A 25,633-nucleotide genomic window follows, 5' to 3' on the forward strand; every position below is an offset into this window, starting at 1 on the left:
GGTGCGCGGAGCGGAGCGGCGCGGCTTTTTTCGGCTTCTCACTGTCCCCGGGGCCCCGCGCTCACTCTCCCCGCTCCCCCCCCCGTGTACCCGCGGTCAGTGTCCCCCCGGGGCCCGGTTCACCCCGCCCTCGACCCGCGGTCTCTCTCTGTTTCTCTCACCGGGGAAACACGCGGGATGAGCGGCGCCGGTAGGCCGGAGGCTCTCTCACTCTCTCTCTCTCGGCTCCCCCGGCTCTCTCTCTCCCACAGTCTGTCCCCCGCTGGCCGGCCGGTCGGTCCGGGTAATCCCCCCCGCGGGCCCCCGCTCTCTCTCTCTCCCCTCCCCGGGCTCTCCTCACAATCCATGGCCGGGCTGACCGGCCACATTGCCCCTTTAGCGCCGCCCTCTGACCCCGGCGCACACAGCGCCCGGCGGTGACTGGGAGGAGAGGGAGAGGCAGCCCAATATTACCGCCCCGCCCAAGATTACAGCCCCGCGCCCCGCCCAAGATTACAGCCCCGCGCCCCGCCCAAGATTACAGCCCCGCGCCCCGCCCAAGATTACAGCCCCGCGCCCCGCCCAAGATTACAGCCCCGCGCCCCGCCCAAGATTACAGCCCCGCGCACTGCCGCCCCATATTACAGCCCCGCGCGAAGCCGCCCCATATTACAGCCCCGCGCGAAGCCGCCCCATATTACAGCCCCGCGCGAAGCCGCCCCATATTACAGCCCCGCGCGAAGCCGCCCCATATTACAGCCCCGCGCGAAGCCGCCCCATATTACAGCCCCGCGCGAAGCCGCCCCATATTACAGCCCCGCGCGAAGCCGCCCCATATTACAGCCCCGCGCGAAGCCGCCCCATATTACAGCCCCGCGCGAAGCCGCCCCATATTACAGCCCCGCGCGAAGCCGCCCCATATTACAGCCCCGCGCGAAGCCGCCCCATATTACAGCCCCGCGCGAAGCCGCCCCATATTACAGCCCCGCGCGAAGCCGCCCCATATTACAGCCCCGCGCGAAGCCGCCCCATATTACAGCCCCGCGCGAAGCCGCCCCATATTACCGCCGCGCGCGCCACCGCCCAATATTACAGCCCCCGCGCACCGCCCAATATTACAGCCCCCGCACACCGCCCAATATTACAGCCCTGTGCCACCGGCCAATATTACAGCTCCGCGTACCGCCCAATATTACAGCCCCGCGCACCGCCCAATATTACAGCCCCGCGCACCGCCCAATAATACAGCCCCGCGCACTGCCGCCCAATATTACCGCCCCGTGCCACCGCCCAATATTACCGCCCCGTGCCACCGCCCTATATTACCGCCCCGTGCCACTGCCCAATATTACAGCCCTGCGCACCGCCGCCCAATATTACCGCCCCGCGAACCGCCGCCCAATATTACAGCCCCGGGCCGCTGAATATTACCGCCATGCGGAGCCGCCCCCTATTACCGCCGGGTGGAACCACCCGATATTACTGCCGGGCGGAGCCGTCCCATATTACCGCCGAGCGGAACCACCCAATATTACCGCCCCGTGCCACCGCCCTATATTACCGCCCCGTGCCACTGCCCAATACTACAGCCCTGCGCACCGCCGCCCAATATTACCGCCCCGCGAACCGCCGCCCAATATTACAGCCCCGGGCCGCTGTCTTCTGTGACCATTACCTCTCTTGCCAATGGTGCTGTCTTCCTTCTGACTCTTTCCCCGCACCCCCCCCCTCAGTTCCAAATATATGGTCCCAACATCCTGTTCCACCTCTCTCTCTGTCCGAACCTTTTGCACCCTCTGCTGCTCTGTGTCAGGCTCTCACGCTCTCTCCCAGGACATCGAAACAGTGGAACTCCTCCCCTGAGCTGCTTTCCTTCTACAAGCTTACAGGCTTTGGCATCGCTATCTTGTGGGCACCTCCGTGCCAATTTCTGGCGCTGCCCTGCACTCTGGACTGTGAGCTCTCTCCTAAAAAGACAACGTGTGTTTCTCTCCCTACGTTTAGGAGTCTCGCCGTCTTCCCTATGCTTAGCATTCTCGCCTTCTTCACGATCTTGTGCTTTGCCGGTGCCTCTGGTAAGTACAAAGTCAAGAAACTGGGGGAACAAACGGGAGATCTCCCGGAGCTTTGCGGGATCATCCTACTTCTGCGCGTCTAGGGGGCGGACTGGGAGCGATGTCCGGTGACGCTCACTCTCTCGTCTCTGTGTCTCTGCCTGGCTCTCTCTCTCACTGGCTGCCTGTCTCTCTCTCTCTCTCGCTGGCTGCCTGGCTCTCTCTCTCTCTCTCTCTCTCTCTCTGTCTCTCTGTCTCTCTCTCTCTCTGTCTCTCTCTCTCTCTCTCTCTCTCTCTCTCTGTCTCTCTCTCTCTCTCTCTCTCTCTGTCTCTCTGTCTCTCTCTCTCTCTCTCTGTCTCTCTGTCTCTGTCTCTCTCTGTCTCTCTCTCTCTCTGTCTCTCGCGCTCTCTCTCTCTGTCTCTCTCTCTCTCTCTCTCTCTCTCTCTCCCTCTCTGCCTCTCTCTCTGCCTCTCTCTCTGTCTCTCTCTCTCTCTCTCTCTCTGTCTCTCTCTCTCTTTCCAATTCCAATTCCAATTCAAATGCTTTATTGGCACGAAAGTTTACAGAGAACCATATTGCCAAAGCTTACATAGCAAAAAGGTACAGTTTTCCAACATTCTGTAGGTGTCAATCGATTTGACATTTGTTGGGTACATACAATATTACTTTTAAACAATATTAATTTTAAACAGTCTTTGTACTTCATTTGGTACGTTCAATACTAATTTTAAACAGTCTTAATTTTAAACAGTCCTCAGGTTGTGACATGTTGTTACATATTTGGCCCCAAGGTATGGTCTGTCTCCTTCTCCTAGGACTAATCTCAATTTTGACAGGTCATCCAATTCCTTGAAATCTGGGGTTGTTTGGCTTAGCTTGTTGAATAATATGTTTCTTGATGTGTTGAATTTTTCGCATTTTAGGAGGAAATGCATCTCTGTTTCAACCTCGCCGGCCAGACATTGATCGCATATTCTATTCTCTCTAGGCTGCCAGGATTTCTTGTATCTGCCTTTTTCAATTTCCAGTTGGTGGTCGCTTAGTCTGTACCTGGTGAGGGTCTGTCTCTCTCTCGCTCACTCTCTCTCTCGCTCTCTCTCGCTCTCGCTCTCGCTCTCGCTCTCTCGCTCTCGCTCTCGCTCTCGCTCTCTCTCTCTCTGGCTCTCTCTCTCTCTGGCTCTCTGTCTCTGTCTCTCGCTCTGTCTCTGGCTCTCTCTCTCTGTCTCTGTCTCTCGCTCTCTCTCTGTCTCTCGCTCTGTCTCTCGCTCTCTCTCTCTCGCTCTCTCTCTCTCTCTCTGGCTCTCTCTCTCTGTCTCTCTCTCTCTGTCTCTCTCTCTGTCTCTGTCTCTCTCTCTCGCTCTCTCTCGCTCGCTCTCTCGCTCTCTCTCGCTCTCTCTCTCTCTCGCTCTCGCTCTCGCTCTCTCGCTCTCTCGCTCTCTCGCTCTCTCTCACTCTATCGCTCTCTCTCACTCTCTCCCTCTTGTCGCTGTCTCCGGTGTAGCAGCAGAATATTTCTGTATCTGTGTCGCTCGCATCGCGATCAAACAAGTTCTGCCGAAGGGTCACCGACCTGAAACGTTGACTCGGTTCCTCTCTCCGCTAATGCTGCCCTGACGTGCTGAGTGTTTGCAGCATTTTCTGTTTCATATCAAACCATTATCAGGCTTCTCATTAATGCTTGTTTCTATTTACTGTTAGCTGACACTGGAGGAAATAAGACACCGAGACATATCGGTAAGACATTTATCACTAACTTAATCCACCCTGGGCTTATAGATATCGATGTAGGCCAATGTGAGGAGCAGAAACAGATAAAACAGGGCATTTTCTAAATGGTGAAAGCTAAAAACAGTGGAGGTCCAAAGAGACTTGGGGGTTGCATTGGAGGCAGTTCAGAGACGGTTCATGAGGTTAATTCCTGAGATGAGGGGGTTGTCCTATGTGGAAAGGTTGAGCAGGTTGGGCCTATACTCATCGGAGTTTAGAAGAATGAGAGGTGATCTTATTGAAACATATAAGATACTGAGGGGGCTCGACAGGGTAGATGCAGAGAGGATGTTTCCCCTCGTGGGGAAATCTAGAACTCGGGGGCATAGTTTCAGAATAAAGGGTCACCCTTTTAGAACTGAGATGAGGAGGAATTTCTTCTCTGAGGGTCGTAAATCTGTGGAATTCTCTGCCCCAGAGAGCTGTGGAGGCTGGGTCATTAAATATATTTAAGGTGGAGATAGACAAATATTTGCAAGATAAGGGAGTGAATGTTGAAGGTGGTGGATGGGGTGCCGATCAAGCGGGCTGCTTTGTCCTGGATGGTGTCGAGCTTCTTGAGTATTGTTGGAGCTGCACTCATCCAGGCAAGTGGAGAGTGTTCCATCACACTCCTGACTTGTGCCTTGTAGATGGTGGAAAGGCTTTGGGGAGTCAGGAGGTGAGACACTCGCCGCAGAATACCCAGCCTCTGACCTGCTCTTGTTACCACAGTATTTATGTGGCTGGTCCAGTTAAGTTTCTGGTCAATGGGGACCCCCAGGATGTTGATGGTGGGGGATTCGGTGATGGTAATGCTGTTGAATGTCAAGGGGCGGTGGTTAGACGCTCGCTTGTTGGAGATAGTCATTGCCTGGCACTTGTGTGGCGTGAATGTTACCTGTCACTAATCAGCCCAAGCCTGAACGTTGTCCAGGTCTTGTTGCATGCGGGCATGGACTGCTTCATTATCTGAGGAGTTGTGAATGGTGCTGAACAACTTCGACCTCCACAGCCCCATACGTAGAAACATTTTTCTGTAACTTTTTTCTTACAGCGCCGCACTGCAAGTTTGATGAGGTGAATCTGACATGTGAGTGTAGTCCACAGCCCAATGGTTGCCTCTCCATTCGCGATCCCTCAAGAGACCATCTTCATGTTCAGTGCTTCGCACCTCAAGGGAACACCCTCGTCTGCAGCAAAAACATGACTGGTTCCATCACGAAGGATCCCATCACGAAGGATTACATCACTATCAAGCATAATGGGATTTTAAACAGCGGTTCCTACTCCTGCGAACTCCATCAGTGCCCCTCGGGTAACTCGCTTCACTTTGCTGCGCTGTGTTTGTAGGGAGGGTGTGACAAACTGCGCACTTTACTCTGTATCTAACCCGTGCTGTACCTGCCCTGGGAGTGTTTGACGGGACAGTGTAGAGGGAGCTTTACTCTGTATCTAACCCGTGCTGTACCTGCCCTGGGAGTGTTTGATGGGACAGTGTAGAGGGAGCTTTACTCTGTATCTAACCCGTGCTGTACCTGCCCTGGGAGTGTTTGATGGGACAGTGTAGAGGGAGCTTTACTCTGTATCTAACCCGTGCTGTACCTGCCCTGGGAGTGTTTGATGGGGACAGTGTAGAGGGAGCTTTACTCTGTATCTAACCCCGTGCTGTACCTGCCCTGGGAGTGTTTGATGGGACAGTGTAGAGGGAGCTTTACTCTGTATCTAACCCGTGCTGTACCTGCCCTGGGAGTGTTTGATGGGACAGTGTAGAGGGAGCTTTACTCTGTATCTAACCCGTGCTGTACCTGCCCTGGGAGTGTTTGATGGGACAGTGTAGAGGGAGCTTTACTCTGTATCTAACCCCGTGCTGTACCTGCCCTGGGAGTGTTTGATGGGACAGTGTAGAGGGAGATTTACTCTGTATCTAACCCGTGCTGTACCTGCCCTGGGAGTGTTTGATGGGACAGTGTAGAGGGAGATTTACTCTGTATCTAACCCGTGCTGTACCTGCCCTGGGAGTGTTCGATGGGACAGTGTAGAGGGAGCATTACTCTGTATCTAACCCGTGCTCTACCTGCCCCGGGAGTGTTTGATGGGACAGTGTAGAGGGAGCTTTACTCTGTATCTAACCCCGTGCTGTACCTGCCCTGGGAGTGTTTGATGGGGACAGTGTAGAGGGAGCTTTACTCTGTATCTAACCCCGTGCTGTACCTGCCCTGGGAGTGTTTGATGGGACAGTGTAGAGGGAGATTTACTCTGTATCTAACCCGTGCTGTACCTGCCCTGGGAGTGTTTGATGGGACAGTGTAGAGGGAGATTTACTCTCTATCTAACCCGTGCTGTACCTGCCCTGGGAGTGTTTGATGGGACAGTGTAGAGGGAGCTTTACTCTGTATCTAACCCGTGCTGTACCTGCCCTGGGAGTGTTTGATGGGACAGTGTAGAGGGAGCTTTACTCTGTATCTAACCCCGTGCTGTACCTGCCCTGGGAGTGTTTGATGGGGACAGTGTAGAGGGAGCTTTACTCTGTATCTAACCCGTGCTGTACCTGCCCTGGGAGTGTTTGATGGGACAGTGTAGAGGGAGCTTTACTCTGTATCTAACCTGTGCTGTACCTGCCCTGGGAGTGTTTGATGGGGACAGTGTAGAGGGAGCTTTACTCCGTATCTAACCCCGTGCTGTACCTGCCCTGGGAGTGTTTGATGGGACGGTGTAGAGGGAGCTTTACTCTGTATCTAACCCCGTGCTGTACCTGCCCTGGGAGTGTTTGATGGGACAGTGTAGAGGGAGCTTTGCTCTGTATCTAAACCATGCTGTACCTGCCCTGGGAGTATTTGATGGGACAGTGTAGAGGGAGCTTTACTCTGTATCTAACCCCGTGCTGTACCTGCCCTGGGAGTGTTTGATGGGACAGTGTAGAGGGAGCTTTACTCTGTATCTAACCCATGCTGTACCTGCCCTGGGAGTGTTTGATGGGGCAGTGTAGAGGGAGCTTTACTCTGTATCTAACCCATGCTGTACCTGCCTTGGGAGTGTTTGATGGGACAGTGTGGAGGGAGCTTTACTCTGTATCTAACCCATGCTGTACCTGCCCTGGGAGTGTTTGATGAGACAGTGTAGAGGGAGCTTTACTCTGTATCTAACCCGTGCTGTACCTGCCCTGGGAGTGTTTGATGGGACAGGGTAGAGGGAGCTTTACTCTGTATCTAACCCCGTGCTGTACCTGCCCTGGGAGTGTATGATGGGACAGTGTAGAGGGAGCTTTACTCTGTATCTAACCCGTGCTGTACCTGCCCTGGGAGTGTTTGATGGGACAGTGTAGAGGGAGCTTTACTCTGTATCTAACCCGTGCTGTACCTGCCCTGGGAGTGTTTGATGGGACAGTGTAGAGGGAGCTTTACTCTGTATCTAACCCCGTGCTGTACCTGCCCTGGGAGTGTTTGATGGGACAGTGTAGAGGGAGCTTTACTCTGTATCTAACCCGTGGTGCTGGCTCCTGCCCATTGTAGTGTGTTAGGTTTTCAATGTGTGTAGGTACCTGTGGGTGGAGCTGCATTGTATCCAGTCAGTACCTGAGGCAGGGAATGAGTTACAGTATCTTGCAGCACAGGGCTCTCACACCTTCTCCCCATATCCCTCAATCCCATCTTCTCCCCACATCCCTCAACCCCATCTTCTCCCCATATCCCTCAATCCCACCTTCTCCCCATATCCCTCAATCCCACCTTTATGTTTTCTTTCCCACCAATCCCTGTATTATTTTAATTTTGATTTTGTGACTTTCAGATGCAGGAGCTCGGGGACAGGAGGGAGACGGGAAAAGAACATCTGCTGCGCCGTCGATCATTACCACGCCACCAGGGAAAAGCAGGGATACCCTAACCAGTGCACATCCAATCCAGAACGACACCAAGAACGGGAGCAACACACACAGCGGTCAGTAAAATACACGCAGTTCGGTTTCTGTATCCAACGGTCCCTCAGTACTGCCCCTCCGACAGTGCAGCGCTCCCTCAGTACTGCCCCTCCGACAGTGCAGCGCTCCCTCAGTACTGCCCCTCCGACAGTGCGGCGCTCCCTCAGTACTGCCCCTCCGACAGTGCAGCGCTCCCTCAGTACTGCCCCTCCGACAGTGCGGCGCTCCCTCAGTACTGCCCCTCCGACAGTGCGGCGCTCCCTCAGTACTGCTCCTCCGACAGTGCGGCGCTCCCTCAGTACTGCCCCTCCGACAGTGCAGCGCTCCCTCAGTACTGCCCCTCCGACAGTGCGGCGCTCCCTCAGTACTGCCCCTCCGACTGCGGCGCTCCCTCAGTACTGCCCCTCCGACAGTGCGGCGCTCCCTCAGTACTGCCCCTCCGACAGTGCGGCGCTCCCTCAGTACTGCTCCTCCGACAGTGCGGCGCTCCCTCAGTACTGCCCCTCCGACAGTGCGGCGCTCCCTCAGTACTGCCCCTCCGACAGTGCAGCGCTCCCTCAGTACTGCCCCTCCGACAGTGCGGCGCTCCCTCAGTACTGTCCCTCCGACAGTGCGGCGCTCCCTCAGCACTGCCCCTCCGACAGTGCGGCGCTCCCTCAGCACTGCCCCTCCGACAGTGCGGCGCTCCCTCAGTACTGTCCCTCCGACAGTGCGGCGCTCCCTCAGCACTGCCCCTCCGACAGTGCGACGCTCCCTCAGCACTGCCCCTCCGACAGTGCGGCGCTCCCTCAGTACTGCCCCTCCGACAGTGCGGCGCTCCCTCAGTACTGCCCCTCCGAATGTGCGGCACTCCCTCAGTACTGCCCCTCTTGAGAAGCTGAATGTCCCTCCTCCTGTTCCTAGTGTAACATGCTCGAGGGGCTGAATGGGCCTCCTCCTGTTCCTGTGTAACAGGCTCGAGGGACTGAATGGGCCTCCTCCTGTTCCTGTGTAACAGGCTCGAGGGACTGAATGGGCCTCCTCCTGTTTCTGTGTAACAGGCTCGAGGGGCTGAATGGGCCTCCTCCTGTTTCTGTGTAACAGGCTCGAGGTGCTGAATGGGCCTCCTCCTGTTCCTGTGTAACAGGCTCGAGGGGGCTGAATGGGCCTCCTCCTGTTCCTGTGTAACAGGCTCGAGGGACTGAATGGGCCTCCTCCTGTTCCTGTGTAACAAGCTCGAGGGGCTGAATGGGCCTCCTCCTGTTCCTCTGTAACAGGCTCGAGGGACTGAATGAGCCTCCTCCTGTTCCCAATGTAACAGGCTCGCGGGACTGAATGAGCCTCCTCCTGTTCCCAATGTAACAGGCTCAAGGGGCTGAATGAGCCTCCTCCTGTTCCTGTGTAACAGGCTCGAGGGACTGAATGGGCCTCCTCCTGATCCTCTGTAACAGGCTCGAGAGACTGAATGAGCCTCATGTGGCGGTACCACTGGTTGTCCCTTACATTGAGACACATAATTCCCTTTAACTTACCTTTTGGGGCCGTTGCCCTTTTAACTTAGCTGTTAGGGCCATTGCCCTTTTAAGGCGCGCCTTAGCGCGCTGACGTCACGTCACGTACAATGTGATGTGCGTGCGCCGGCACAGCCCGGCCTCCCGACTTCGGCCTCAACGGCCAACGACGCGCATCACGTGACGCCCTAAGCACGGGAAACGCAAACAACGTGATGACGTCATCACGCTCCCCACAGGACTGCGAACTCAGTCCTCGTGGAGTCCCCGCTGGGACAAGACCTACAGCACGGTGCTCCTAGTCAGCCATCTTGCCTGCTGTAATTAGCCTGTTCCTGTAAATAAACAACTTATTTATAGTTCGTCGAAGTCAAACTCTCTTATTTAGTGGCGACCTACACGAACCGCTACATTGGTGACCCAACGACGTGAGTACGGGAGCTCATCAATTCCAACGCTACAATTGGTGAACCCGTATCCGTGAACGATTTTCACGGTAGCAACGCGCAGCCTGACCCTCGTCTTCCCACGAGACGACCAACGCACAACCACGGAACAGCAACCGCCTAACACCGATTCCACCACAAGCGACCCCGTCTTTGCGAACGTCTTCGCAACGGAAGCGCAGCTTGGAGGTGAGCCCGTTTTTCACGAACGATTTCACAGAGGTAGAGCACGACCAACGGCAACCGTCATCCACCAGCGCTACAATTGGTGGGTTTGTGAACGTCTTTCACAAACGAAGCACGCTATGGAAGCATAAGCCGTTCTGCTCTTGCTACCGCAATCCAAGGAGCCACGGTCTCCCTCATGCTTTATGCAGGTAGAAGCCCTGTTCGCCGAGAACATCGATGCGGCACAGACCACGCACGTGCTCACGGTCTCCGTATTCGACTCTTCTACCGCCACACGGATCGTCCGCCTCTACGTCCAAAGCAACAGCAAGTATACATCTCTCCAAGCGCGGGGTACAGCATGTTCGGGCCCACAAGATCGGAGCGCGCCCCGCGGGGATACCACGAGGACTCACCCCCGCAAAACACGAGGACGCACTCCTCGCGCACGAGGACACATCCCTCGTGAACACCGACGACGCACCAGCCCTTCAGCCTGCTGGTTGTGTTACCTACTACACGATTCGGCCTGAACAAAAGCGTGCCGCCCTCCCGGCTGTTTTCTCCTAAATCTACAACAGTTTCAAGTGTTGCCGCCCTCCAGGCAGAGTTTACCCCGCCCGAAAGCAACAACAACCTGGACCGTTGCTGCCCTTTATCCAGGTTTCCCATTAACAAACGCAAATGTCTACTGAAGCTGCACACGTCGAGGACGGGTCCAACGGGCATCCTGCGGCCGCGATCAGCCACGTGAAAGTTGCTGGCCTCACCGATCACTGATCAACGCAGCAGCTCTTCACCCTCCGTTGTGTTATCGTCGTAGCACTATGGCACGCACCGTTCCGTGCGTTCCAGCCTCCCGAAGGTTTCGCTCACCTGTCGGCGAGTTCACCGACCTCACCAGTCAAGTCCTCCTGGATCGCCCGTCTGCGTTCCTGCAGATTTCGTCGGAACAAGGACTTGTTTCAACATCAACGGAGACATCGCCCGCGTCCGCCCAACCTGCCCGTCACTCTGACAAGGCCTGCTGTTTCACACGTCTCCACGGTCCTTCGCCTGACGGATACGTTTTATTCGCCACGACGCGCGTAAGGATCCGCTCACGAGCAGCATCTTCAGACCTCACCTACCAAGTCGAGACAGCACGACCGCCGTGACCACCAGCTCGTCAGACCATCTCATCCTTGGACTTTCATTAAAGCGAATTCTGGGGGGGCCTATGTGGCGGTACTACTGGTTGTCCCTTACATATAGACACATAATTCCCTTTAACTTACCTTTTGGGGCCGTTGCCCTTTTAACTTACCTGTTGGGGCCATTGCCCCTTTAAGGCGCGCCCTAGCGCGCTGACGTCACGTCACATACAACGTGATGTGCGTGCGCCGGCACAGCCCGGCCCAGCGTCTTCGGCCTCAACGGCCAGCCGACGGGAGCGACGCGATCTTCCGCTCCCGCGGCAAGCACCGGCACAGCCCGGCCTCCCGACTTCGGCCTCAACGGCCAACGACGCGCATCACGTGACGCCCTAAGCGCGGGAAATGCGAGCAACGTGATGACGTCACAACACAAACGCGATGACGTCATCACGCTCCCCACAGGACTGCGAACTCAGTCCTCGTGGAGTCCCCGCTGGGACAAGACCTACAGCACGGTGCTCCTACAGTCAGCCATCTTACCTGCTATCTTACCTGATGTAATTAGCCTGTTCCTGTAAATAAACAACTTATTTATAGTTCGTCGAAGTCAAACTCTCTTATTTATGTGGCGATCTACACGAACCGCTACACTCCTCCTGTTCCCAATGTAACAGGCTCAAGGGGCTGAATGAGCCTCCTCCTGTTCCTGTGTAACAGGCTCGAGAGGCTGAATAGGCCTCCTCCTGTTCCTGTGTAATCGGCTCGAGGGGCTGAATGGGCCTCCTCCTGTTCCTGTGTAACAGGCTCGAGGGGACTGAATGGGCCTCCTCCTGTTCCTGTGTAACAGGCTCGAGGGGCTGAATGGGCCTCCTCCTGTTCCTGTGTAACAGGCTCGAGAGGCTGAATAGGCCTCCTCCTGTTCCTGTGTAATCGGCTCGAGGGGCTGAATGGGCCTCCTCCTGTTCCTGTGTAACAGGCTCGAGGGGCTGAATGGGCCTCCTCCTGTTCCTGTGTAACAGGCTCGAGGGGCTGAATGGGCCTCCTCCTGTTCCTGTGTAACAGGCTCGAGGGGCTGAATGGGCCTCCTCCTGTTCCTGTGTAACAGGCTCGAGGGGCTGAATGGGCCTCCTCCTGTTCCTGTGTAACAGGCTCAAGGGGCTGAATGGGCCTCCTCCTGTTCCTGTGTAACAGGCTCGAGGGGCTGAATGGGCCTCCTCCTGTTCCTGTGTAACAGGCTCGAAGGGCTGAATGGGTTACCCCTGTTCCTGTGTAACAGGTTCGAGGGGCTGAATGGGCCTCCTCCTGTTCCTGTGTGACAGGCTCGAGGGGGCTGAATGGGCCTCCTCCTGTTCCTGGGTAACAGGCTCGAGGGGCTGAATGGGCCTCCTCCTGTTCCTGTGTAACAGGCTCGAGGGGCTGAATGGGCCTCCTCCTGTTCCTGTGTAACAGGCTCGAGGGACTGAATGGGCCTCCTCCTGTTCCTGTGTAACAGGCTCGAGGGGCTGAATGGGCCTCCTCCTGTTCCTGTGTAACAGGCTCGAGGGGCTGAATGGGCCTCCTCCTGTTCCTGTGTAACAGGCTCGAAGGGCTGAATGGGTTACCCCTGTTCCTGTGTAACAGGTTCGAGGGGCTGAATGGGCCTCCTCCTGTTCCTGTGTGACAGGCTCGAGGGGGCTGAATGGGCCTCCTCCTGTTCCTGGGTAACAGGCTCGAGGGGCTGAATGGGCCTCCTCCTGTTCCTGTGTAACAGGCTCGAGGGGCTGAATGGGCCTCCTCCTGTTCCTGTGTAACAGGCTCGAGGGGGCTGAATGGGCCTCCTCCTGTTCCTGTGTAACAGGCTCGAGGGGCTGAATGGGCCTCCTCCTGTTCCTGTGCAACAGGCTCGAGGGGCTGAATGGGCCTCTTCCTGTTCCTGTGTAACAGGCTCGAGGGGCTGAATGGGCCTCCTCCTGTTCCTGTGGAACAGGTTCGAGGGGCTGAATGGGCCTCCTCCTGTTCCTGTGTAACCGGCTCGAGGGGCTGAATGGGCCTCCTCCTGTTCTTGTGTAACAGGCTCGAGGGGCTGAATGGGCCTCCTCCTGTTCCTGTGTAACAGGCTCAAGGGGGCTGAATGGGCCTCCTCCTGTTCCTGTGCAACAGGCTCAAGGGGGCTGAATGGGCCTCCTCCTGTTCCTGTGCAACAGGCTCAAGGGGGCTGAATGGGCCTCCTCCTGTTCCTGTGTAACAGGCTCAAGGGGGCTGAATGGGCCTCCTCCTGTTCCTGTGTAACAGGCTCGAGGGGCTGAATGGGCCTCCTCCTGTTCCTGTGTAACAGGCTCGAGGGGCTGAATGGGCCTCTTCCTGTTCCTGTGTAACAGGCTCGAGGGGCTGAATGGGCCTCCTCCTGTTCCTGTGTAACAGGCTCAAGGGGGCTGAATGGGCCTCCTCCTGTTCCTGTGTAACAGGCTCGAGGGGCTGAATGGGCCTCTTCCTGTTCCTGTGTAACAGGCTCGAGGGGCTGAATGGGCCTCCTCCTGTTCCTGTGTAACAGGCTCGAGGGGCTGAATGGGCCTCCTCCTGTTCCTGTGTAACAGGCTCGAGGGGCTGAATGGGCCTCTTCCTGTTCCTGTGTAACAGGCTCGAGGGGCTGAATGGGCCTCTTCCTGTTCCTGTGTAACAGGCTCGAGGGGCTGAATGGGCCTCTTCCTGTTCCTGTGTAACAGGCTCGAGGGGCTGAATGGGCCTCTTCCTGTTCCTGTGTAACAGGCTCGAGGGGCTGAATGGGCCTCCTCCTGTTCCTGTGTAACAGGCTCGAGGGGCTGAATGGGCCTCCTCCTGTTCCTGTGTAACAGGCTCGAGGGGCTGAATGGGCCTCTTCCTGTTCCTGTGTAACAGGCTCGAGGGGCTGAATGGGCCTCTTCCTGTTCCTGTGTAACAGGCTCGAGGGGGCTGAATGGGCCTCTTCCTGTTCCTGTGTAACAGGCTCGAGGGGCTGAATGGGCCTCCTCCTGTTCCTGTGTAACAGGCTCGAGGGGCTGAATGGGCCTCTTCCTGTTCCTGTGTAACAGGCTCGAGGGGCTGAATGGGCCTCTTCCTGTTCCTGTGTAACAGGCTCGAGGGGGCTGAATGGGCCTCTTCCTGTTCATAGTGTTACTGGAAGATCTTTTCAATGACTGATTGTTACTCTTTGTAATTACAGATGTTGATATGCATGTTGCTATTGCTGCCGTTGCTGTTGCTTTTTCTGCTTTTATAATATGGTAAGCCCTCTCTCCCTTTCATGGGTGTCTACATTGGTTTTAACGTAAACATCTGTTCCCGGTCTTCCAGCAGTCTCCTGGAATTCCGTGGGATCAGCACGTAGATTCTGCAAGGAGTTTCTGATATTACTCCTCGGGTCTGGCGAAGCCTCGATTTTGAAACTCATCCTCGTGTTCAAATCCCTCCTCGCTCCCTCCCTATCTCTGTAACCTCCTCCAGCCCCTACAACCCTCCCTATCTCTGTAACCTCCTCCAGCCCCCTACAACCCCCCCTATCTCTGTAACCTCCTCCAGCCCCCTACACCCCTCCCTATCTCTGTAACCTCCTCTAGCCCCTACAACCCTCCCTATCTCTGTCACCTCCTCCAGCCCCTACAACCCCCCCTATCTCTGTAACATCCACCAGCCCCTACAACCCTCCCTATCTCTGTAACCTCCTCCAGCCCCTACAACCCTCCCTATCTCTGTAACCTCCTCCAGCCCCTACAACCCTCCCGATCTCTGTAACCTCCTCCAGCCCCTACAACCCTCCCTATCTCTGTAACCTCCACCAGCCCCAACAACCCTCCCTATCTCTGTAACCTCCTCCTGCCCCTACAACCCTCCCTATCTCTGTAACCTCCTCCAGCCCCTACAACCCTCCCTATCTCTGTAACCTCCTCCAGCCCCTACAACCCTCCCTATCTCTGTAACCTCCTCCAGCCCCTACAACCCTCCCTATCACTGTATCCTCCAGCCCCTACAACCCTCCCTATCACTGTAACCTCCTCCAGCCCTTACAACCCTCCCTATCACTGTAACCTCCTCCAGCCCTTACACCGCTCCCTATCACTGTAACCTCCTCCAGCCCCCTACACCCCTCCCTATCTCTGTAACCTCCTCCAGCCCACTACAACCCTCCCTATCACTGTAACCTCCTCCAGCCCCCTACAACCCTCCCTATCTCTGTAACCACCTCCTGCCCCTACAACCCCCCCTATCTCTGTAACCTCCTCCAGCCCCTACAACCCTCCCTCTCTCTCTAACCTCCTCCAGCCCCTACAACCCTCCCTATCTCTGTAACCTCCTCCAGCCCCTACAACCCTCCCTATCTCTGTAACCTCCTCCAGCCCCTACAACCCTCCCTATCTCTGTAACCTCCTCCAGCCCCTACATCCCTCCCTATCTCTGTAACCTCCTCCAGCCCCTACAACCCTCTCTATCTCTGTAACCTCCACCAGCCCCGACAACCCTCCTTATCTCTGTAACCTCCTCCTGCCCCTACAACCCTCCCTATCTCTGTAACCTCCTCCAGCCCCTACAACCCTCCCTATCTCTGTAACCTCCTCCAGCCCCTACAACCCTCCCTATCACTGTAACCTCCTCCAGCCCTTACAACCCTCCCTATCACTGTAACCTCCTCCAGCCCTTACACCGCTCCCTATCACTGTAACCTCCTCCAGCCCACTACAACCCTCCCTATCACTGTAACCTCCTCCAGCCCCCTACAACCCTCCCTATCACTGTAACCTCCTCCAGCCCCCTACAACCCTCCCTATCTCTGTAACCTCTTCCAGCCCTTACACCCCTCCCTATCACTGTAACCTCCTCCAGCCCCCTACACCCCTCCCTAGCTCTGTAACCTCCTCCTGCCCCTACAACCCTCCCTATCTCTGTAACCTCCTCCAGCCCACTACAACCCTCCCTATCACTGTAACCTCCTCCAGCCCCCTACAACCCTCCCTATCTCTGTAACCTCCCCCAGCCCCTACAACCCTCCCTATCTCTGTAACCTCCTCCAGCCCCTACAACCCTCCCTATCTCTGTAACCTCCTCCAGCCCCTACAACCCTCCCTATCTCTGTAACCTCCTCCAGCCCCTACACCCCTCCCTATCTCTGTAACCTCCTCCAGCCCCTACAACCCTCCCTATCTCTGTAACCTCCTCCAGCCCCTACAACCCTCCCTATCTCTGTAACCTCCTCCAGCCCCTACAACCCTCCCTATCTCTGTAACCTCCTCCAGCCCCCTACAACCCTCCCTATCTCTGTAACCTCCTCCAGCCCCTTACAACCCTCCCTATCTCTGTAACCTCCCCCAGCCCCTACACCCCTCCCTATCTCTGTAACCTCCTCCAGCCCCTACAACACTCCCTATCTCTGTAACCTCCTCCAGCCCCCTACAACCCTCCCTATCTCTGTAACCTCCTCCAGCCCCTACAACCCTCCCTATCTCTGTAACCTCCTCCAGCCCCTACAACCCTCCCTATCTCTGTAACCACCTCCAGCCCCTACAACCCTCCCTATCTCTGTAACCTCCTCGAGCCCCCTACAACCCTCCCTATCTCTGTAACCTCCTCCAGCCCCTACAACCCTCCCAGATCTCTGCACTCCACCAATTCGGGCCTCTCGCACATCCCCCGATTTCCATCGCTCCACCATTGGCGGCCGTGCCTTCAGCCGCCTGGGCCCCGAGCTCTGGAATTCCCTCCCTAAACCTCTCCGCCTCTCTCTCCTCCTTTAAGACACTCCTTAAAACCGACCTCTTTGACCCAGCTTTTTGTCGCCTGTCCTAATATCTCCTGATGTGGCTCGGGGTCAGATGTTGTTCGTTAACGTTCCTGTGAAGCGCCGAGCGCGTGCCGAGTATTGATGCCTTCACTGATGTTTGTTTCTATATTAATCTCAGGTGCTGCTGGAAGAAAAAAGCCTGGATTGACAAACAGTAAGTTTAATTTTGTTACGTCAAACGTGCTGGATCAATGCCTGTCTGCTGGATCCCACAGGCAGATGCGTACAGCATGATCCCACAAGCAGCAATGACAAGATAATCTGTTTTAGTCATGTTTAACATCCACCTGAGACGGGGCCTCGCTATGAAGTCTCATCAAAAGACTGCCCCTCCGACAGTGCGGCGCTCCCTCAGTACTGCCCCTCCGACAGTGCGGCGCTCCCTCAGTACTGCCCCTCCGACAGTGCGGCGCTCCCTCAGTACTGCCCCTCCGACAGTGCGGCGCTCCCTCAGTACTGCCCCTCCGACAGTGCGGCGCTCCCTCAGTACTGCCCCTCTGACAGTGCGGCGCTCCCTCAGTACTGCCCCTCCGACAGTGCGGCGCTCCCTCAGTACTGCCCCTCTGACAGTGCGGCGCTCCCTCAGTACTGCCTCTCTGACAGTGCGGCGCTCCCTCAGTACTGCCCCTCCGACAGTGTAGCGCACCCTCAGTACTGCCCCTCCGACAGTGCGGCGCTCCCTCAGTACTGCCCCTCCGACAGTGCGGCGCTCCCTCAGTACTGCCCCTCCGACAGTGCGGCGCTCCCTCAGTACAGCCCCTCCGACAGTGCGGCGCTCCCTCAGTACTGACCCTCCGACAGTGCTGCGCTCCCTCAGTACCGCCCCTCCGACAGTGCGGCGCTCCCTCAGTACTGCCCCTCCGACATTGCGGCGCTCCCTCAGTACTGCCCCTCCGACAGTGCGGCGCTCCCTCAGTACCGCCCCTCCAACAGTGCTGCGCTCCCTCAGTACTGCCCCTCCGACAGTGCGGCGCTCCCTCAGTACTGTCCCTCCGACAGTGCGGCGCTCCCTCAGTACTGACCCTCCGACTGTGCGGCGCTCCCTCAGTACTGCCCCTCCGACAGTGCGGCGCTCCCTCAGTACTGACCCTCTGACAGTGCTGCGCTCCCTCAGTACTGCCCCTCCCTCAGTGCGGCGCTCCCTCAGTACTGACCCTCCGACAGTGCTGCGCTCCCTCAGTACTGCCCCTCCGACAGTGCGGCGCTCCCTCAGTACTGCCCCTCCTTCAGTGCGGCGCTCCCTCAGTACTGCCCCTCCGACAGTGCGGCACTCCCTCTGTACTGCCCCTCCGACAGTGTGGCGCTCCCTCAGTACTGCCCCTCCGACAGTGCGGCACGCCCTCTGTACTGCCCCTCCGACAGTGCGGCGCTCCCTCAGTCCTGCCCCTCCGACAGTGCGGCGCTCCCTCAGTACCGCCCCTCCGACAGTGCGGCGCTCCCTCAGTACTGCCCCTCCGACAGTGCGGCGCTCCCTCAGTACTGCCCTCCGACAGTGCGGCGCTCCCTCAGTACTGCCCTCCGACAGTGCGGCGCTCCCTCAGTATCGCCCCTCCGACAGTGCGGCGCTCCCTCAGTACTGGACTGGGAGTGTCGTCCTGGATTCTGGGGTTCGAGTCTCTGAGTGGGGTCTCGAAGCCGCGACCTTCTGACTTGGAGACGAGAGTTTTGGGACTGCCTGAGGTTGTGAACGGTGCTATATCAATATACGTTTGCTCTTTCTCTCTTTCCCTGCTGCTGTCAGTGATGTTGGTTCTACATTTAAGTTTTAGGAGCCTGCGGAGGAATGCAGCCAGGAACCCTGACCGGTGAGCTTAATCGCATTTACCTTCTTCAGTTGTTTAATATTGTTCGTCACCAGCACTGCCCGCCCCTCCCCGTGTGTCGTTGTCTGGTTGTTGAATGTGTGTGAGATGTGTAGCCTGATTTGGGGGGTCACTGGAACCTGCTAAGTTTAGTGACTGATACTTGACGTCTTCTCTCTCAGTTCGAATGCAGAGAACGGGTTAGCGCGGAATCGGAGCACCGATGTGGACCATGAACTCGAACAGGGAGACTCGTTAATGCCCGACACGTCCGTTTAACTTTTCAGCCCTGTGTAAATTAATATTTATGATCGGAGTGGTGCTTGCAATGCTTTTTAAGGGAGTGTGTGCCTCTCCCCTCACCTCTTCCTGACTGTTCCCCTCCTCGCCTCGCACCCCACCCACGCCAAAAAAAACAGCCCAACCTCATAGAAACCCTGCCCCCTGACTTTCACACACATAGAAACATAGAAGATAGGAGCAGGAGTAGGCCATTCGGCCCCTCGAGCCTGCTCCACCATTCAATGCGATCATGGCTGATCATCCAAATTCAGTACCCTGTCCCTGCTTTCTCCCCATATCCCTTGATCCCTTTAGCCTTAAGAAATATATCCAACTCCTTCTTGAATATATTTAATGAATTGGCCTCTATGGCCTTGTGTGGTAGAGAATTCCACAGGTTCACCACTCTCTGGGTGAAGAAATTCCTCCTCATTTCAGTCCTAAACGGCTTACCCCTTTATCCTTAGACTATGACCCCTGGTTCTGGACTCCCCGGCCATCGGAAACATCCTGCATCTCGTCTGTCCAGGCCTGACAGAATTTTATAAGTTTCAATGAGATCCCCTCTCAATCTTCTAAACTCCAGCGAGTATAAGCCCAATCGACACAATCTCTCCTCATACGTCACTCCTGCCATCCCAGGTATCAGCCTGGTGAATCTTCGCTGCACTCCCTCCATGGCAAGAACATCCTTCCTCAGATAAGGCGACCAAAACTGCACACAATACTCAAGGTGTGGTCTCACCAAGGCCCTGTGCAACTGCAGCAAGACATCCTTGCTCCTGTACTCGAACCCTCTCGCTACGAAGGCCAACATACCATTTGCCTTCTTAACCGCCTGCTGCACCTGCATGCTTACCTTCAGTGACTGGTGCACAAGAACACCCAGGTCTCGTTGCACTTCCCCTTCTCCCAATCTATTGGCCCAGAACTTGGTGTCGGGGGCTTGCTGCGCGTGCAAGCCCCCGATGTGCACTTACCCGGCGCGCCGACATCTGAAACCTGGCCCGCAGTGGATTTCCTGTCAGTGGCCCGGTTCTGATGTCGGCGCGCTGTGCTAACCTGACCCAGCGGCGTAGTTAGTGCGATGTGCCGGCTGGGATCAGGTGAGCACTGTTCAGCCAATCAGGGGAGGGGAAACTTCATTCATAAGTTTGAGAGTAAGAACTGTCAAACTCATGAGAAGTACTGCACCCCAAAACACTACTTAAACTTTAAATAAAATTTTAAAAAACATCCCAATCATTACGTATAAATAAGTTAAAAAAAATAATTTGAACAATAATTTTTTTTTTGAAAAAAATAAATTTTTAATAAAAAGGGTCTAAAACTAAACTTACCTTATTGTAGATTGTTTAAAATAATAAACCTGTGGGGGAAAAAAAAATTCTAAATTGCACTAAAACACCACTTACCTGTAAAAATAAATACTTACGTGTGCTTTTTACAAGCGTAAAGACCGGAGGCCTTTAGACATGCGCAAATCCCCCAAAACAGAGGAAATCCAAGACGCAGGCGCTGCCCCCTACAGCGCACGCGCTAGCCTCTTCACCTCTTGGGTTAGAGGAGAGGAAATGCCGGTTTTCAGCGCATGCGCTGTGCATGCTAAAAACCGGCATTTCCTCCGGCCAGACATGTGAGTACCCTTTCCGTACTCACACGTTTGGGGAGGAATTACTGCCCCATTGCCATTCAAATAATAATCTGCCTTCCTGTTTTTGCCACCAAAGTGGATAACCTCACATTTATCCACATTATAGTGCGTTTGCCATGTTTCTGCCCAATCACCCAACCTGTCCAAATCGTACTGGAGTTTCACGACATCCTCCTCACAGCATACCCTCCCACCCAGCTTTGTGTTGTCTGCAGATTTGGAGATATTACATCCAATTCCCTCGTCCAGATCATTAATATATATTGTGAACAGCTGGGGTCCTAGGACCGAGCCTTGCGGTCCCCCACTAGTCACTGCCTGCCACTCGGAAACCGATCCGTTTATTCCAACTCTTTGCTTTCTGTCCGCCAACCAGTTCTCTATCCAAGTCAATACCTTGCCCCCAATCCCATGTGCCTTAATTTTGCACGCTAATCTCTTATGCGGGACCTTATCGAAAGCCTTCTGAAAGTCCAAATACACCACATCCACTGGTTCTCCCTTAACTATTTTACCAGTTACATCCTCAAAAAATTCCAGTAGATTAGTCAAGCATGATTTACCTTTTGTAAATCCATGTTGATTTTGTCCGATCCTGTCACTGCTTACCAAGTGCTCTGCTATTACATCTTTCATAATAGAGTCTAGCATTTTCCCCACGACCGATGTCAGGCTTACCGGTCTATAATTCCCCACTTTTTCTCTACCACCTTTTTTGAATTGTGAGGTAACATTAGCTATCCTCCAATCCATGGGTACTGTTCCAGAGTCTATCGAGTTCTGGAAGATGACCAGCAATGCATCTACTATTTCTAGGGCCGCTTCCTTAAGTACCCTAGGATGTAGATTATCAGGCCCTGGGGATTTATCGGCCTTCAGTCCCATCAATTTTCCTAACACCATTTCCCTACAAATACTGATTTTTTTCAGTTCCACCCTTTCATCAGACCCTATGTTCCCCGGCATCTCTGGGAGGTTATTTGTGTCCTCCTTTGTGAAGACAGAACCAAAATATGTATTTAGTTGATCTGCCATTTCTTTGTTCCCCATTATAAATACCCCTGATTCTGACTGCAAGGGACCTACGCTTGACTTCACCAATCTTTTTCTCTTCACATATCTATAAAAACTTTTACAGTCAGTTTTTATGTTCCTTGCAAGCTTACTCTCATATTCTATTTTCCCCTTCTTAATTAATCCCTTTGTTCTCCTTTGTTGAATCCTAAACTGCTTCCAATCCTCAGGATTATTGCTTTTTCTGGCCAATTTATAAGTGCTCTCCTTGGATCTTATGCTATCCCTAATTTCCCTTGTTAGCCACGGTTGAGTCACCTTTTTTTATTTTTATGCCAAACTGGGATGAACAAATTCTGCAGTTCGTCCATTCGGTCTTTGAATGTTTGCCATTGCCTATCCACCGTCAACCCTTTGAGTGACATTCCCCAATCAATCCTACCCAACTCGCTCCTCAGACCATCGTAGTTTCCTTTATTTAAATTTAGGACCCTAGTCTCTGAGTCAACTACTTCATTCTCCATCTTAATGAAGAATTCGATCATATTATGATCGCTCCGACCCAAGGGGCCTCGTACAACAAGATTGCTAATTAATCCTTTCTTGTTACATAATACCCAGTCTAAGATGGCCTGATCTCTGGTTGGTTCCGCGACATATTGGTCCAGGAAACCATCCCGTAAACACTCCAGGAATTCCTCCTCCACAGTATTGTTACTAATTTGGTTAGCCCAATCTATATGTAGATTAAAGTCACCCATGATGACTGCTGTGCCCTTATTGCACGCTTCTTTAATTTCCCTTTTAATGCCATCCCCAACCTCCGCCTTACTGTTTGGAGGTCTATATACCACTCCCACTAACGTTTTCTGCCCCTTAGTATTTCTCAATTCTACCCATACAGATTCCACATCATCAGAGCTAATATCCTTCCTTACAATTGTGTTAATCCCTCCTTTAACCAGTAATGCTACCCCACCTCCCTTTTCTTTTTGCCTATCTTTCCTGAATATCGATACCCCTGGATGTTGAGTTCCCAGTCTTGGCCATCCTTGAGCCACGTTTCCGTAATCCCAACCAAATCATATTCGTTTACCTCTATTTGTGCAGCCAATTCATCCACCTTATTACGAATGTTCCTCGCATTAAGACACAAAGCCTTCAGGCTTGTTTTTTTAACGCTCTTAGACCTATTAGAATTATTATTTACTGTGGCCATGTTTGATTTAAACCGTTGATTTCTCTGACTGCTACTTTTGTTTTTCTCCTTATCTTTTGCTTTTATCCTTGTTTCCCGTTCCTCTGTCTCCCTGCTCAGGTTCCCAACCCCCTGCCATTTTAGTTTAAACCCTCCCCCAGAGCACTAGCAAACACTCCCCCTAGGACATCGGTTCCAGCCCTGCCCAGGTGCAAACCATCCTGTTTGAACTGGTCCCACCTCCCCCAGAACCGGTTCCAATGTCCCAGGAACTTGAATCCCTCCTCCTGGCACCATTCCTCTAGCCACGTATTCATCTGATATATCCTCCTATTTCTACTCTGACTAGCACGTGGCACTGGTAGCAATCCTGAGATTACTACCTTTGAGGTCCTATTTTTTAATTTATCTCCTAACTCCCTATATTCCGCTTTTAGGACCTCATCCCGTTTTTTACTTATATCGTTGGTACCTATATGCACCACGACAACTGGCTGTTCACCCTCCCCTTCCAAAATGTTCTGCAGCCGCTCCGAGACATCCTTGACCCTTGCACCAGGGAGGCAACACACCATCCTGGAGTCTCGTTTGCGGCCGCAGAAACGCCTATCTATTCCCCTTACAATAGAATCCCCTGTTACTATAGCTCTACCACTCTTTTTCCTCCCATTCTGTGCAGCAGAGCCACCCCTGGCGCCAGGAAGTTGGCTGCTGCTGCCTTCCTCTGATAAGCCATCCCACCCATCAGTATTCAAAGTGGTATATCTGTTGGAGAGGGGGATGGCCACAGGGGACCCCTGCACTACCTGCCTGCACCTACTACTCTGTCTGTTGGTCACCCCTTCCCTTTCTGCCTGTCCAACCTTTGCCTGCGGTGTGACCAAGTGCTCAAACGTGTTATCCACGAATTCCTCAGCATCGCGAATGGTCCAGTGTGTATCCAATCGCAGCTCCAGCACCGCAATGCGGTCTGCCAGTAGCTGCAGCTGGATACACTTCCTGGACACCTGGTTGTCAGGGACACAGGAAGTGTCCCTGAGTTCCCACATAGCGCAGGAGGAGCATGCCATGAGGCCGAGCTCTCCTGCCATGACTTACCCTTTAATTAATTGAAATTAAATTAAACAAATGAATCCCACCAATTACACTACAGTTAAATGATATACTTAAGGGGCCTGGTTTACCAACAGTCCCCGCTGCACCACAGAGACCTTAAAAACTATAAACCACAGAGTTAATGTTTAAAAAGAGAGAAATACTCACCAACCAATCACTTACCTGCTTCCTGGTGACGTCACACTTTGATTACTTTTTACTTCCCTCCCTCTGAGCTCGGAGACTGGTAGGCCTCTCGAGCCTCGCTGCCGCTTTTATTTACTTTACCTCCGGTGCTGCTTTTATTTACCTCCGGTGCTGCCTCGCTCCAATCAGGTCGGCGATGGGGCCTCTCAAGCCTCGCCGCCGCTTTTATTTACCTCCGGTGCTGCCTCGCTCCAATCAGGTCGGCGATGGGGCCTCTCAAGCCTCGCCGCCGCTTTTATTTACCTCCGGTGCTGCCTCGCTCCAATCAGGTCCGCGATGGGGCCTCTCGAGCCTCGCCGCCGCTTTTATTTACTTTACCTCTGGTGCCTCGCTCCAATAACATGGTTTTTATTGCTTATATATATTTTTTTATCGTGTTATTTGAACACTTGTACTGTATTTGCCAACCGCGGTTTTACTAAGCACGGGGATTCTCAGGGAACACGGTTGGGGAGGGATCACTGTGTTGTATATTTCAGCATTAATAAATTTGTCAGTTCATTTGTGCCTGAGTTTTCTATGGGTGGGTGGGTGGGGAGGGGGAGAATAAAAAAGCGCCCATTAAGTTAAAAAGATAACATTAAATCATACGGAGATTAGCAAAAAGACTGTCCCCCCCACACATTAAGCTGTAAAATGACATTGCTCCTAAGTCTGCCCCCTGAACTTAGTTGCATTGAAATGCACTATGGCGTAGTTAAAGAGAAAAAGCCACCGCCGCATTCAATCAGCGCCTTTACACACCGTCCTCCAAGGCACTTCACAGGAGCGGCAATCAGTCAAACATTGACCCCCTCAGCTGCAGAAAGCAGTAGATGCTGGGGTGGCGGGGTTGGGTCAATGTACCATTTTAAATCTGAACGCGGTAGAGCTTTGCGCAACGAGGGGTGTAGACGGGGAGACGGGCGGATGGAGTTCAGAGGCAGACCAGGTCTGATCTCGGTGAATGGCGGAACGGGCCCGAGCCGCACTTCCTCCTGTTCCTGCGTTTCCGAGGTCACGCTGGGCGCAGCACCCAGGAACCCGCGACCTCCGCCCGCCCGCCTGAAGGACCGAGGCAGCGGGCGCGTGGGAACGCAAGCTCCGCCTCCCAGCCGCGCGCACCATCCCGACTTTGGAGAGATACATCGGGCCGTTCCTTCGTCGTCGCCGGGTCAAAATCCCGGAACTCCTCTCTGGACCTCCGCTGTTCCGAGCTTCTCACCGTTTAAATAACACTCGGATCAAACCTGTTTTTGGTCCAAAATGGATGTCCTCACACTTGGCTGCGCTGAAATCCATCGGCCCCAGTTCCACCCGCTCACTTAATCTATCGATGTCTCGATGGCCCAGAAATTCGGGTCCCCACGGGTGAGTACGCGCTGGGTACTCACCCGTAAGCCCAACGGAAGTGCCGGTTTTGTGCATGCACTGCGCACGCGCGGGAAACCGGGACTTCCGTTACCTTGAAGGAAGGGGTTCACAGGTGGAACGCGTGCGCCGGAGAGGCAGCGCGTACGCCTGGAACTTACGTTTTTTTTGCAGGTTTCTCCGGGAGGGTAAGTCTCCAGGAGCTACGCTTTTAAAAAGCAGTCGCAAGGCCTGCTTTTAACAAGGTAAGTGGTGAATTAAGTAAAATTAAAACATTTTTTCCACAGGTTTATTATTTTTACAT

General features: G+C 54.2%; 1 protein-coding gene across 3 annotated transcripts; it reads left to right on the forward strand.

The window, feature by feature from the left end:
- On the forward strand, positions 1 to 24,480 carry LOC147110138 (uncharacterized). Of its 3 annotated transcripts, XM_086004071.1 has the most exons (8): positions 1 to 2,054; positions 3,733 to 3,768; positions 4,838 to 5,098; positions 7,570 to 7,719; positions 14,118 to 14,178; positions 16,846 to 16,881; positions 18,491 to 18,532; positions 18,712 to 24,480. In XM_086004071.1, exons 1-8 carry the CDS (start codon positions 1,415 to 1,417, stop codon positions 18,806 to 18,808), a joined length of 1,323 nt encoding a protein of 440 aa, XP_085860197.1. In that variant the 5' UTR covers positions 1 to 1,414; the 3' UTR covers positions 18,809 to 24,480. The 3 variants fall into 3 exon arrangements, with proteins under 3 accessions (XP_085860197.1, XP_085860198.1, XP_085860199.1); XM_086004072.1 differs by lacking the exon at positions 14,118 to 14,178 and having other exon boundaries at positions 4 to 2,054; XM_086004073.1 differs by lacking the exons at positions 14,118 to 14,178; positions 16,846 to 16,881; positions 18,491 to 18,532; positions 18,712 to 24,480 and adding an exon at positions 9,578 to 11,538 and having other exon boundaries at positions 4 to 2,054.
- Positions 24,481 to 25,633: the final 1,153 nt, after the last annotated feature.

The sequence above is a fragment of the Somniosus microcephalus genome, chromosome 12 (assembly GCF_052327205.1).
Source record: "Somniosus microcephalus isolate GS21.2 chromosome 12, FLI_Smic_1.0, whole genome shotgun sequence".
NCBI lineage: Eukaryota > Metazoa > Chordata > Chondrichthyes > Squaliformes > Somniosidae > Somniosus > Somniosus microcephalus.

Bases quoted from the DNA above. Each gene is read 5' to 3' on its own strand.
- LOC147110138 (XM_086004071.1), top strand. From the start codon at position 1,415: ATGCGGAGCCGCCCCCTATTACCGCCGGGTGGAACCACCCGATATTAC. The intron at 5,099-7,569 runs GTAACTCGCTTC...TGTGACTTTCAG, and splicing joins ACTCCATCAGTGCCCCTCGG to ATGCAGGAGCTCGGGGACAG. The intron at 16,882-18,490 runs GTAAGTTTAATT...TCTACATTTAAG, and splicing joins AAAGCCTGGATTGACAAACA to TTTTAGGAGCCTGCGGAGGA.